The 15,060-nt window shown below is 37.2% G+C and overlaps 1 protein-coding gene across 4 annotated transcripts in view; it reads right to left on the minus strand.

The window, feature by feature from the left end:
- Window positions 1-1,303: 1,303 nt before the first annotated feature.
- WAPL (WAPL cohesin release factor) overlaps window positions 1,304-15,060 on the minus strand; it is a 121,129-nt gene continuing 107,372 nt past the window's right edge. For all 4 annotated transcript variants that reach the window (XM_064662446.1, XM_064662447.1, XM_064662448.1 and 1 more), the window contains 10 exons: window positions 12,848-12,959; window positions 11,759-11,856; window positions 10,518-10,594; window positions 9,132-9,307; window positions 8,697-8,812; window positions 7,848-8,009; window positions 6,479-6,686; window positions 5,264-5,352; window positions 4,130-4,225; window positions 1,304-3,777 (listed from right to left, as the gene is read on the minus strand). In XM_064662446.1, coding sequence (XP_064518516.1) covers window positions 3,712-3,777; window positions 4,130-4,225; window positions 5,264-5,352; window positions 6,479-6,686; window positions 7,848-8,009; window positions 8,697-8,812; window positions 9,132-9,307; window positions 10,518-10,594; window positions 11,759-11,856; window positions 12,848-12,959 — 1,200 coding nt within the window. In that variant the 3' untranslated portion in view covers window positions 1,304-3,711. The remainder of the gene's footprint in view (window positions 3,778-4,129; window positions 4,226-5,263; window positions 5,353-6,478; window positions 6,687-7,847; window positions 8,010-8,696; window positions 8,813-9,131; window positions 9,308-10,517; window positions 10,595-11,758; window positions 11,857-12,847; window positions 12,960-15,060) is intronic.

The following is a 15,060-nucleotide window of genomic DNA, read 5'->3' on the forward strand; positions in this document are numbered from 1 at the left end:
AGTTGGGCTCCAGGATCCTTGTGGGTCCCCCTTAACTCAGAATATTCTGTGGAATCTGTGAACTCAAAATACAGAGGTGATATGAGAATCCTCACTGTCACCCTGCCCACCCAAAGAGGCTGTGCAGCATTCCTCAGCCCCCCAGCAGAACCACACTATTCCAGCTGTGTGCTTGGCACTGATGCTTGGCTTGGGGGGGAGAGTGAAGCTTTTATACCTTTGTGACCACCTTCTCCTGACAGCACAAAAACAGCTTCCTCAGGCCAGCTTAAGGAATCATCTCCAGCACTGCTGCCTGCTCTTGGGTTAAGCTCCTGGTAAATCAGTGTCACCACATCGTGCCAGATCACTTTGCTATTATGCAAATCAAGCACTTCAGGCAGACTGAAAGGGAAATAATTTATGTGAAAGGCTATGACTCCCAAATCTTCTGCAGAAGCTTCACAATTGTCCTGTTAATCTGGAAATGCTGATGTCATCTCAAAGCATCCACACACAATGCTTCCATTACATAACTACCAACAAAATAAACAAGAGGAAATACTTTTACCAGATTTTTTTTAAACATTTGCTTACACAAAGCTGCATTTGCCTCTTACAGTACCACATACCAATAACATACCACTCAGTATTTCAAACTCCAGTAACGTTTCCTTTACAGCACAGAAATAGTTACATTATGCTGAAGCTTGTTGAAGTGGCAACGAGATGACACATCACATTCAACTCACTTTACAGCTCATGAATTATTGCATATTGTACCCGTATCAAGTTGTACCAATTAAGGAAAAATCCATGGGAAAAAAAATCCATCTGGAAATTAAAGCATCGTTCATATTAATTGAGAAACAGAGCAACGCTCATGGTAATTTCCTCATTTTTCACTGAATAAAGAAGCCATTAACATGCCCCTTGATGTGAAAAGTACCACCAGAATAAGAACTGCCCCATTTCCCCTACGCTCTACCACATTTTTGTTATTCTGACTATAGCTCCTGAGAGTTGTTACTGAAAGATCAGTGGCAACTTAGGTAGAGAACTTCAAAATGCATCAAGAGACACAGTACATCATCTCCAGAAAATGTCCAGGCTTGGTTGGTTTGACTGACCACAGCCTCAGGTCCAGGCACTGATTTCTGTTGTCCAAACACACAAGAGAAAAGCAAAGCACCACCTTCAGGATGCTCCACTATTATTTTTTGTCTTTTTTTTTTTTTTTTTGTCTTTTAGCAATTTACCTGACACTGCCTTCTTGCTGCAATCACTCAGAGGAGTGTTTTATTGCATGTTAAAAGACAAGATATGTATTGAAAGTAGCAATTTTATTTGAGTTAAAATTATTTACAAAAACCCAAAGACATACTTCATGAAACTGGTACAAACTATTTTTCCTGCCGTTGGCTTTTGCTCCAAAGATCACAGCTGAGAAATACTGTATAAAATAAAAATAGGATTGGATTCAGAAAAGTACTCTACTGTTCTAATTTCCAATTGAGAGTATTTACACAAATATTTACAGTGGAAAAAAAGTTACTTTAAAACTTTAATTTGCAAGTTGGCCTCAAGTACCCTTTAATGCAGAGTTATTTGAGGGTCTAACACACAAAAATGCACTGCAGTTCACAGGGTGATTTCTCCCCCCACCCTCAAAAAAAAAAGTATCTGCATTTGTCAGTGCTTGACAATTAGTTACATTTAAAAAAAACTGTTAAACACTGAGGTAAATCAATTCCCAAACAATTACCAGTGTAACGAAGAAAGGTAGTTGTCCCTGCTTTCCCCCATCATCACATTTGGAGTTTCTTTTCTCTTGCCATATCTCCACAGAAAACCATATAATCAATTTGAAATTCCATTATAAGTGAAAATCTCTAAAATCACAAAACTAGATGGGCCAAATAGTCAATCATTTCCTCCTGATACAGACCATTTACATCCAGCTTCCCCCTCTCTCTCAATACTGGTTTTTTTGTTTGGTTTTTTAACAAAGGGGAATACAACCTCAAAAACTTTTCTAAGTTACACTGATACACTAAGATTTAGAAGGTGATGAGAGAAAATGCAAAAAAATATGACCAACATAAGATTTTTGCCGCTAATCAGTTACTTCCTTACAGAATTCCCAACAATCTGCATTATCAAAAATAGGAAGACATAGAAGGCAGCCACTGTATGTAAAAAATTTACAGCTGGCACTGATACAAAAGCACAAGTTCTTAACTTTATACATGGAGATAACACAAGATCTAAAAGCAGGTTAGATTTCCTGTTATTTCCTCCTCATTATACATAGAACTAATATTCTTATGGCTTCAAGTTTTACAAATTCATGGAGTAACACGATGTAACTACCTATACAGGTATTTAAAAATGTCAGCGAAGCAGATCTCAGAACAGTCTGCAAATATTCAAGACCACCTTAATAAAAATAATTACCAATTCTGTTGGTCTGAATAGTGAGTGCAAGAAAAAAATTGCTAAAAAAAGTCATGTATTTTCTGGGATTCTTTGTTCCACTTCAGTCTTCAAACACAATGCTTTGCTGTGAACTAGACCTCAGACTGAACAAAATCTTAGCTATATCAGCAATTTAAGGCTTTGTGTTGTATGCATTTCAACTCTGTCATACTACAGAAGAATGAAATAGAAAGATTATGTCAGCTGGAAACATTAATCCCCATTGGTGTTTTAGCTTCTTAAAAATTCTTCCCCCTAAAGCATCCAAATTCTCTGTACTGAACATTATAAAACACACCTTGAGTTCTTCCTCGAAACAAACTAAAACAGCATTTCAAAGTTTTTGCTTATTAGAAGTGTAAACTACCCTGGGATTAAGCATCTTCTTTTTTTTTTTAATATTTTTTTTCCTTTATTTCATTTGCTTTTTTAAACAGGACATAACTTTTTACAGTCCCTATTTCTTTAGTGGATAACATACCCTCAGAATGGCTTTGTGTGGTGCTGGGGCTGCATGCTTGGAACTACAGAGCATTATGGTCTGTCCCGTTACAGTACATGGGCCATGGGAGGTGTAGAACTGAGAAATAGTTCAACGACCTAATTTCAATCAAAACAGTATAAAAAATAAACTATCCAATCCTCGCCTCTTTGGATTCCAACAAATTTTAAATATAGACAGTAGTTAAAATCACAAAAGTATTTAAAAATTTATATTTTATGATTTTGGAATTATCTAGTAATAAAAAAAGCAAGAGCAAATTAAACTCAAATAGGAGCGGTGCTGCTGTCCAGAACTTCTTTATTAGAACATTTGTTTGATACCTCAGTAGCTAAGCTGCCTTTGCACCTGGCTGGCATGAAACAGTGGCTCAACAGTAAACAGCAGTTGCACTATCAGCAGCAAGTTTTTCCCCTTGAAACTTGTCACGAACAAAGCAAGAAAAAAAGATAGGGAGGGCAGACCCTGCCAAAAATACTTAAATACTGCACTGCATCATAAACAGCAAGGTTTCTTTATTTACTTTCCTCAGAACCTTTTTCCCCTCATTTTTGATAGTTGCAGATTGATGTAGTAACTGTCTTTTAGAAAATGCTGAATGCATGGTTAAGAGACCAGGTAGCCTTAAAAATCCGAACACGAATGACACAGATGAATGCTCTTGGTATATCCTTCAAGGACTTCTTTCATGACTTCTTCTTTTGTCTAAGGGTAGCTCCAGCATTAGAGTGCCTGCAGCGGAAGTTAAGTATCTAGCAGTGTTCCAAGTATTCAATCACCCTAGAGATAGATTTCTGGCCTGTTGTTCCAACAGCACACTGGAAATGTAACAGAAAACAGAAGTAACAAACAAGCATTTGTAACACCTTGTTAAAATATTTGAGAGCTATTCTAATTTCACAATTTTAGTGTTTACAGTTATAGAATCAATAAAAGCAACTAGGGTTCAGGCAGACAATCAAAAGTATTTTCCTGACCAATCACAATATAATGACAGGCAAAATTACCACAGTCAAATGGGTCTTCAGTATTTAAAAAGGGAGTATCATCGTGTGCTCTTATCAAGACAACAACTGAAAACTTAATGCTTTTAAAAATGGATGAAATACTAACAAAAAACACAATTACAAAAATATCTACATACATCAATTTAAAATATATATTACTTACAGTAAGGTTCATAAAACTGAGAAATTTTTTGAGCATTTCAGTCATTATCGAGAAGTCCCCTTCAGGTAAGTACTCCCTCACAGTAGTCACATTGATCTAAGAAATAAAACAATCTTTTTTCATTTGGGAAACATTTTTCTAACACAGAACAGTACTCTGCATGTGACATGCAATAAGACAAGCATATTCAGAGGATTATTAAGATGGCTTTTGCTGTCATCTTTATGATTTAAGTCTCTTTTAAGCAATATTCATATGCTTACTGTGTTTATATTTCTAGACAACAACAATTGCTAAAATATTTTTTGTTGTTGGTTTGATGGTTTAGGTTTTTTCCCCTTAAAAAATAATAAAAGAAAAAAAAGGACTGTCAGACCTCCCCAGGACCCACAAGATTATCAAGAACTAAAAACCCCACCAGATCACTCTTCTGACTTGGAGAGACACTCCCTTTACAACTGTTAAGGGTTGAGAATTACGAATTTATTGTCAGTCTCACTCCAAACACTAAAACTGTACAGACACTGATCAGTACAAAGGCACAGAACAGCACCTTAAAGACCATTTCTGCCACCATGGCAAATATAGTCAAGCCTGAAGGCAGGTCTGAACCTCATTTTCAATTGAGCATATATTTGATAGGAAACTTTAGGAAGTTCTCAGCCATTAGAGTTCTGTACTTTTAACTTCAGCTTTCTATTACATATTTCCAATCTGAGGCAATCATCTTGAACTAATATGGACATAGACAATTTCATGTAATTTCAATGGAGGAAAAAAATAAAGCAGACTGATAAAACAAGTCTGATGGTAACTTGCTTATTTACTGAGAAAGCACAGGCTTGCCAATTTGCCTTTCCAAAATAAGTTCTTTTGCTGGCTACAAATAAGGGGAGAGAGGTGAAAGAGGTTAAATATTCAATTCCAACTGTTTTTGAAAAAACATACTGATGTTCAGAAAATTTGTTTTGGATGGAATACGCCTGGCAACTTTTCACAAAGCTGTACACATCAGTGTAGCTTCATCGGTGTACTTGCTCACACTGAAGCCTAATTTAACCAACCCCTTTCAATACAGGAAATTATTACTTCACTAAAAATTATACTGGACTTAAGAGCAACTTATTCCCTTACTGGACTCTCCTGGCAGAGACAGCCTAGAAGCAATGCTGTGTATGAGGCCACAATGCAGTCTTCCATGTGCTTCCCAGCATGCTGAAGAGCTGTAAAAAGAGACAACTGAGTGTATTGTATTCTCTAACCAGCTGCTATCTTTTACTGCTTCAAATACAATCTTTCATTATCACTTTCCAGAATACTTTTTCCTCAAACAAAACGAGCTCTTGGACTGAGATTTCAGAGGCAGGAATCAGGAAGCACCCTACTTACTGACTCAGCAGCACATTCTCGACAAGAAAAATGGTTTTCATTCACTTTTAACTCATTCTGCTGGATAGTATTTCACTGTCTGCCATTTCAATGTGCAAACTTTATGCTGAACACACCAAACTACCAGTGTAAATGTTTCATGTGATACTATAAGCCAGTAAGACTTCTACCCAAAGCAGTTTATAGCATTAAGGACAGCAGATATAGCTTTTTTTCGCTGATGACTCAGCATTTTTTGCAAACTACAAGTAACTGCAGACACCAGTTGGTGGAGCTACAAAAAGGAGGAAGGATATAAAGCAAGGTTGGAGAAAGTAATATACCACACTTATGAACAACAAAAGATTAAAACACTATTAGAAATAATACACTGCACCTACATTTGGAAGATTAAAGAAGGACTGATGTTTCAGACCTGATACATTTTCAAGAGACAAACTACATCACAGCTTAGAGATATTCAAATTCCTGGGACAAGCTACCAAAGATGCAGCACATGAAGGCATTACACAGATACCTGAGATACCACTGATGGAGTGAGAAGACAGAGAAGATGGGGACAGAGGAGGCACACATGCAAAAAGGGAGAGGAGGGAAAAAAGCTCCAACCCTTAAAAGTAGCTTAAAACAAGAACCCTGGGAAACAAAATTAAGGCAGATAACTTACAAGGACAAGGTCCCTAAAAAGGTTTTGGGGTTTTTGGGTCTCTTTTGTTTAGGGGGTTTTTTTGTTTGTTTTGGATTTTTTTAAGAAACTGATAAAAGGTACTATTAAATAAATAAGAAAGAGCAACATTTCTTCCACTTCTCATACTGCTCCTACTTATGGTCTGTAGCAGTTTCACCTGGAAATCTCAGCCCAAGAGACTGCATGTAGGTGGGAAGCAGAGGACAAGGTGGACTTCATGCAATCACACAGTTCTTTGCCTTCGCTGAGCTCATCACAGCCAGACAACGTACCTTTATTAAGATCAAGTTCTTCATCGTCTTCTTCCTTCTTAACCTTCTCTTCAGTACTATCTGGCTTTTCTGTGGAGACCCACTGGATCTCCCCACTTGTCTCCTGCCATTCCCCACTCTTATCATGCTGAGCAGTAGGAGCTTCTTTAATCAACTCGTCTGTCTGGCTCTCAGCCAGCTGTGCCGCTCGCTCACACTCCAGGAATAGCTAACAGGGAACATTTCAGGACAATTTCCATTATAAATTAAACCCTAAACACACTGAGTTAATACTGGAAAGTTTATTTCCCATTCACAATTCACCCCTTAATACAGTTAGTCTTCAATACTTTTCTTAACAATAGCCTTTTCTTCTTCAAAGGAAAATATAATCTGTCCCAACAGCTCCACAGCAAGATCTCCCTCCCCAGTGTTGAACCAGCTGCCAGGCTCCTCTTGGGCACTGTAAATGTTTCATTGCTTTCTTTGAGACACGGCTTCAAGATTAAAAGTTGCCATAATTTCCGGTCCATCTCTGTTGTCTACCAATTTTCATCTTCTTTGGACCCTAGCTACACACTCTTGACTTTCTTAGCTTTTACCTTGATATGTAAAAAGCAAAAGTATGAAGGAGTAATTTAAAATGACTTATCAAAAATGTGAATGAACCAGTAATCTCATATTGTGCATTTATATCCTGTCAATTATTTTCCAAATAATAAAATGACCACTTTTAAATATTGCCAAACTGTATACATTAAGATATTTAATATCATTACTTTCATTGGGTTTTTTTTTTGTCTGCTGCTGGACAGTTATTCCATATAGTTAACAGAACTGCTAAAAGCAACCACAAAATTAACTACATTGAAATATAAAGTCTGTCATTTCCTTTCCATTTTTTCATTTTAGTTTGCATGGTGGAACTCATTCACCAAAATTATTGGTGGATTTCTTTTTTTTTAAACAAGCCAGTCAATGCAGTGTTTAAGAATGCTGTTTCACATCCAGAATAATTACATCTGTATGTAAGACAAAAGTAGCTTACAGTTTTTACAGCTGGCTTAAAACAAAAGTCAAAGTAAACCATTTAGGAACAATAAAACTAGAAATAAATTGTATAGTAACAAAAAAGCTTTATGGACATGAGAGCAGCCTTTGGATGTCTGTAATAATGATACCACTGTCTTTGACCAGGAAAGCTGTTTCTGTAGTGGACAGTATGGCAAAAGTCAGAATTCTGAGCAGCACCCCTCTCCCCCACTATGTTGTATTACTCAAAATACTGAACAGAAAAAATTCTGACACATCTTCATTTCCGAGTTCTCCCTTCTCCCTTGACAGTGTGATAATGAGAAATGGCAGCTGTCAGAGGACAAGCATTTCTTACCTGCACTAAAGCCTGAACAGCATCAATCTGTCCAGTTATCTTCAGGCTCTCATCTCCTTCGCCCGTGCACAGGGAGTCAAAGGAACACGATGTCTCCATATTGACGAGACAGTGCCTGTTTCGGGCACTGTACTCCACCAGATTGATCAACAGACCCAAGCCCTGCAACAATTACAGAGTCAAAAAGGATTACACACAGTAAAATAAGACACTTCAGCAAAAAATGTCTTCTTTAGTCCTTATCTGAGGATACATAACTTACTAACACACCCTCATGAAACAGTCTGAGAGACAGAGGAAATGGGATTTAAAGAAATACAAGGCAGAGATCCCTGTACAGGAGAACTTTCATAGAGGCATCTCCGTTTTTCCAGTTCTGAACATGAAAACATTTCTGGAGCTGAGAATTTCTTTGCAGGTTAGGGATTCATGTATCCAACCTTCAGATTATGTTCTTAAGAGATCCTTCACATACACAATTTCGTTGTTGCTATTTAGGCCACACTGGCCTATTTTACATAAACTGAGGTAAATTTGACAAAGCCTTTATCTTACACAATAACCAAAGTTCCAAAGTTGAAAAGATCTTTGAAAATTAGTAATTCACAGTCTTATTTAGCTAAATCTCTTTGTTCACCAAGCAGTGCACTTTTTTCCCCACCAAGCACAGCAATAAAAACCTCAAACTCACCAAATCCTTGCAGAAACTTTAAATACCTCACTAAGTGTATATATATAAAAGACAATGAAAACTAGAGGAAACTATTTCTTAATGTGGAACCAAAGTAGTTCAAAGGGCAAGAAGGGGGCAAACAATTTTCTGTTAATGTAACAAACACAATAGCTTACCAGCACCCGAATATCAAATCTCTGTTCTTGAGGTAGGAACTTTGGAACCTGAAGCACACAATTCATTGCTGTGCCTATCAGACCATCTTGTTCACCTGTTTTTGTACTACCCCATTCTGTAAACAAAGAGAGTTGAGAGGCTCAATTTTGAAAATACCCACGTTCATAATGGTAAGCAGATTGATAAAACCCTTTTGGTCCTAAGGACAAACCAGCCTCCCCCAGCCTGAGCACACACCTCAAACACTTTACACTTGCAATTACTCATCCAGCTTGTAAAGACAAATTACTGATGGCTCTAAGCAAGCATCTACCATACATAACTGCTTCATTGCACTGTACATGGAAAAACCCTAATCAGGACCAAAAAAAGGTTTACATTAATGTTTTATTCAATGCTTTATCAGAGAATATGCAAAATAATTGTTGTTTTACCGTTATCATTTGTCAGGTTGAGCAAGACCCCAATGATGGCCCTCATACAGTCTTCCACTGCTTTACCCACATGGTTAGTTACATTCTGGTGAGGCAAAGGCTTGTTGTCTGGTAGACAGATACTGTCTTCAGCACGATTATATCGCTGGATTAACTCCTCACAATGCTGCAGGGCTCTGCAGGGAGAAGATGCAGAACAAAGTTATCTTCACAACATAGAGAACATTCCACTTTTATCCTTGTTTCACCAGGAAAAAAACTCAAACAGAGCTTATGCAGAATTTTTCTGATATCCAGATGCCCACTCTGTAGGTAGACATAAACTTATCACCCATAAAATCTTTCATAAGCTCAAGTGAAATTATGAAAAACAAAAACCGGGGAAGCTTTGTCGCTTAGAGCTTTATCAGCTTGGTACTTCAAGAGCAAAAGTTAATTTTCCTTCCCAGCTTCAGCTTGGTCTTACAATAGATATCTCCTCTTCCTACAAACTCAGTCTCTCATATCCTCTGGCCATCAAGGCACAACATGATTCTGACAGTGTTATCTAAATTTTCTCTTTTCTCTTCTCAGAGCTATTTCCCTTCTGTAAGAAATGACACATGACTTCCTACTAGTACAATCTTAATCTTGTAACACTAATGGACCATAGGCACAATTCTACTGCATAACATCAGCTTCATGTTAAACCACTACACTGATTTAAATTACAAATAAAACTAGAAATGTCCAAAATATATATTGGTCTAAATAGCATATTAAACTGCAATTTGGTTTTTTTTTTAATTTTGAAAAATACTCCAATATCTAACCTACAACCATTAAATAATTTTTCCAATGAGGTCTGTAAAGTCAACCTTTCAGCTTCATTTGTTCTCTTATGAAGAGCAATACAAGGGGCAGACAGTCTCTGCCAGCCAGCTGAGACCTCACCCAGATTGATAAATGGGTTAGAGGTGTTTGTATAAGAATCTCTGTCAGGGAGAACAGCCAAGAACAGAATTTCACTACTTTAATTCTTACTTACACTGTCCATTCTGTTATGCTCCACTTGAGCAAATACATAAGCATAATGAAAACACAGCAAATAAGTGCAGCTTCATAACTGCCCTCTTCTGTGTTCCTACTGAACTTGGTACAGATGGAGCCAAATCCACAGTCTGCAGCTTCCACAGAACCAACAGTAGCAGCACTAGACATTGGTAGTACTCTGTTAGTTGCCCATACCTTCATCTAAATTAACTTCACCATTACTTAATGGAAAGTAACACTGGAAATGGTGGTATTATGCCCCCCTAGAATATTCTGGTATAACATTTTGTTTATTTTTTCCCCCTTCCTGTGAAGCGTTGTGCCAAATTGTCTTTTTTTTTTTTTACAACTTACTTAGCAGAGGAGACTATGAGTTGTGAGTCTTTGTATGCTATCAGATAGCTCTGATTTTCTGGATTATGCACAGTTACCTAAAAAGAGAAGAAAGTAATATTAAAAATAGGAGGGGTTTTCTTTACCTGAAAGAGAAGCATTCCCTTTCACTACTACCCCACTTTATTCCGTTCCACATTTCTTGGTTATTATCCAGTGTAAACTTTCACTTCTCATTATCCATTACTGCATCACAAACCATCCTGAAGTTCAAATTTGAATATTCTAACACTAAACAAGGCTCTTCTAGTGTTGCTTGGAAATTCTGCTATCCAATTTAAAAGCAGAAAATCGATCTGAAAATTCTTCTCTCACCTTTGACAAGGCATGTAATGAGTATTTTTAGGCAGACACCCTTCACCAACCGTTCAGCTTTCTCAGTTTTTAGCTTGTGCTTATACCACCTTTGAGTCTGTCCTTTTATTTTAGTGAAGAAAGTTACCACTGTAGCTATCTGCCCTCTAACCTGGGTTCAATGTGTTCAGTGAGATTCATTGAACTCTGATCCCAAATGTTGCTTTCTGATCTGTGGAGATGTGTTGCTAGAACATAACAATGTTCTCCTGCTTGCTTATGGTATCACAATAACAGTAACACCAGTAACAAACACCAACCTCAGCAGAGAAGCACCCACTAACCATTCCTGTCAATTAAGCTCTACAAAAGTACCATATATTTTGATTCTGCTCGAAGTTCTCAAAGAAATATTTACCATCTCTGTTTACATGCTTAACTGATGACAGGACTACTTTGCCTTTCAGGGCAGTTTTCTCTTTCAGCACTTAGTCAGATGATGGTTCAAATTAGCAATTCTTAAAATATACATCGGTTTATTGCTTCTAAGAAAATCCTGCTTCTATAATGATCAGCTATTACTAGACACACACTGAAGAGTCAAACTCATGCCATGAAAACAACATCCATAAACAGCAGCTTTTCATAGGAACTTAAGAAAAAGCATTGTGTAACATTTAGTTATTCTTACCAAAAATAAACCTGGAGGGCAGTACATACATACAGAATAGTAAAACAGATTTTCAAACGTTCCAGAAACACTGATAAACATCAGAAAGTTAGTACAAGTCCATGAAAAAAATCAACATTCTAGTGTTGTAATGTAACTGTATCCCAAAAGACTGTTACAATGAAAAGGTCTGCTGAAGAAGGGCTTTCAGAAATGCGATGTATCTGCTCATACTCACGCTTTCTAAGACCCGTAAACACCTTTCTGCACCCCATAACGAAGCAACCAACTTCTCCTCATTTTCATCACTGCTTAGGTGATCCACACATTCTTTAACTAAACACAAAAAGAAGTTGTTTTCCACTATCAGAAAGAGATCTTCAAAAGCCAGTTGTACAAACTAAGCAGCTACTCAAAGAGTTGCTATCGACCTTGTTTTACACTTTACACACCTGCAGTGAATGCTTGGAAACAATTATGAAGCCACAATCAGCATTTTTCATTTCTCCAAGTAAATTTAAAAACCAAACCTTAACATTTGGCTTTGCAAGTTTGTGATTGTTGCTACGAATTACTTAATCATATATTTTATTTTCTCCTGACAAAGAAGAGATTATCCAGCACACGACTATGTTCCTTAACTGTAGTGGACTGTCTTTCAGCAGAGAAAAGAGATACAGCAAGCACACGCTCCCCACACTTCACAAATCTGAAATCATAACCTGAAACCACGTGCAAGTTGAACACTTCCATCTCTCCAATCCTTCTTTTGTTCTTCCTCTGCTTACTTAAGACCCAGCTTTATTCAGTTCAAGAATTCATTTTAAAAATGTCCCTTTTCCTACCTGTGAGATGCTCAAAAAAACCTGAGACATATCTTTGAAAAATTAATTAAAACAAACCCTCCACCATTTTTTCTTGAAGGGCTGACTTCCTCTGGGATATTTAGTTTAAAAATATTAGGTCTGAATACGATTCTAGAAGACTGCAAAGGAGATCTACTCTACAAAAAGTGTGCTGCATTTGTGTGCTGAACAGAGATACATAACACAGTAACCTCTAATCTAGTTTAAGACATTTTTAATCTCACACATTACATGCAACACTATACACATTCTGTTTAACATTAAAACTGCTTTCGACCCCACATGCAACAGAATAAAGTCACAAATATTTCTCAATAACTTGATATTGAATTGTGTACTTTATTTTAACACAGCTAATAATTTTTCTGCTTTTAACCACAGAAAATGAACATTAATAAAAGCAAACATCTGACTACAATTCACTACTTTTTCACACTGTCCAAGCAGTATCTTCAATGTACCTTTATCTACAATATGATCCAGACCACCCAGAAGTCGCAGTTCTTCTTTAAACCAGTCCCCAGCTCGCTTTGAGGTGAGAGACAGTAACGTCTCCATTGCCAAATGCCCGGTCTGAAAGAGAGAGGGTCTGCAATCAGTGAAACCATCACAGGCAGCTGGATATATCAAATCATACAAACACACGTCACATAAGACCCATAAAAAACAGCAGCAGAGATTCTGAGTAGAAGAACCAGCAGAGGGAGCAAGAACAGACTTGAAAAATATGCATATCTTAAAAAAATGTCGGTACTGATAAAAAGCTACTTTGCATTTTCAAATTTTCTTTATTTTATTAATAGCTTAGAAAACCCAAACAGACTCCTTTCATTTGTTTCTTTTGTTATCAAAAGAAACAACCGGAGGAAGGAAATGGACACATCAGCCAGGCAGGAAAAAAAACCAAGAAAAGCCAGAGTGAACACAGCTTCCCTGGCTCACAGATACATTTGCTCTGTGCTTGTAGAACACATTTGCTTCCAACATAGGTACTTTGTGTTTTTAATTTTAAATGCATAGAATAAAGCAATTAAACTGAAACACTGCAGAAAAATGTTACTCTATTTACTGATTCAGTTTTCTTCTAAAAAGAGGAACACATATAGAAATTTAGCTATAGCGAAGATAAGTTCACTCCCTGCAAATAGAAGTTGAAGAGATTTTAGGTGACTATCTTAAATAATCCCCTGCATTGTCTTTAACCAAAACCAACACCATTTGTTAAGCCAAGACTGTAACTTATTTTTCCAAAGGCCTCTAGTTAAAGACATGTTAACAATAAAACATTTGTACACATACAGATTTACACCTATGCAAAAGGAACTAGTACAGATTTCTTGTAACACCTGGAAAACACAGAGGCAAATCTGAACTACCATAAGCTTAATAAATTCATATATGGTACGGAAATACAGCAATGAAAGGTTGAAGAAAAAGCCATAAGATCTCGCTAAAACCAACTGAATTTTACCACTCTCAAGTCACCTTCCTTCCCTGACAGATTGGACGTGCAGTGTTCCAAGGAGGGCTGGGCTTCCTCTGAGCTGTGCCGGATGTTCCAGGACAGCAGTTCAAACTCAGCCCCTCCTGGGAATAACAGCTCACCAGGCTTGAGCTCAGGTGATTCCTCTCACTTTACAGACTGAGCTTGAAACATGGGGAACTGAAATCATGCATAATCTAAACCTGACTGAAGGAAGATGATTAAAAACTCTCCTTGGAGATCTTTACAGCTACAAAAGATTTGGTTAACTTCTTAAATACCTTCACCATAGAAGCTCAAAGGCCACACAAGGTTTGAAATATGGCAAAGGGCAATAAGACTTAAAAAAACTCCAGGAGAAGATAATCTGATATTTGTACTACCAGGCATAAGAACATCATTTTCTTTTTCTTGTTTTTTTTAATAAAAGCAATGAAACCTTGTAAGCCTTTTGCTTTTGAGGAAAGTAGTCCATTGCATTCAATTTTTATGTTGATTATTAGAAAATTTTAACACCAAAGGTTCAAAACATGGTTCCCTTAAGCTTTCAGCCTTATGTTTATGCTGACAGTGAAAACCAGAATAACCTCTTTCATCATCTGGAAAGAGAAGTCACTTCTGAAGGTTTTTGTTAGGATGCAAAAGAGAGGAGTTGGCTACAAGCATGAGCTACAGAGGGCTGTGCTGACTGACAGGCAAGGGCCATTGGCTAACATGAAGGTTGAGTTCTTCAGGTTTTATCTTCTAAGCCAGCACAAAAAACCTGGAACAAATTCAACCCATGGAGAACAATTTCTTTTTCATTTCTGGGTTTATATTTTTAATATTAAGAGCAGAACCCTTTAAATACCTGTTTGAGCACTCAAAAACCTAGCTTCTAGACAGTCACATAAACAACATGGTCTGTGGGAAGAGAGAGCCAGTATTGATCATCTTTACTTGATCTGTGCAAGATTTGAAAAACTGAAGGTGTAAGTGGTTAGGCAAAAACTAGAGTTATCAAAACATCTGCTGCAATCCTCCTGTTTCTCAGTTGATACGTCTGAGTCTGAAAAAGCCCAGATCTTTTCTTTACTCCCAGAAGATTTGCATTTTTGTTAGCATTTTCTGCCTGTCATCTGGTACGAAACCGAGATTACTTATTGTATCTCATGACAGAGATCCATCCAAAAGCAGCTTGATCTTCTACAT

This window comes from Pseudopipra pipra, chromosome 8 (assembly GCF_036250125.1).
Source record: "Pseudopipra pipra isolate bDixPip1 chromosome 8, bDixPip1.hap1, whole genome shotgun sequence".
In the NCBI taxonomy this organism is placed as follows: Eukaryota; Metazoa; Chordata; class Aves; order Passeriformes; family Pipridae; genus Pseudopipra; species Pseudopipra pipra.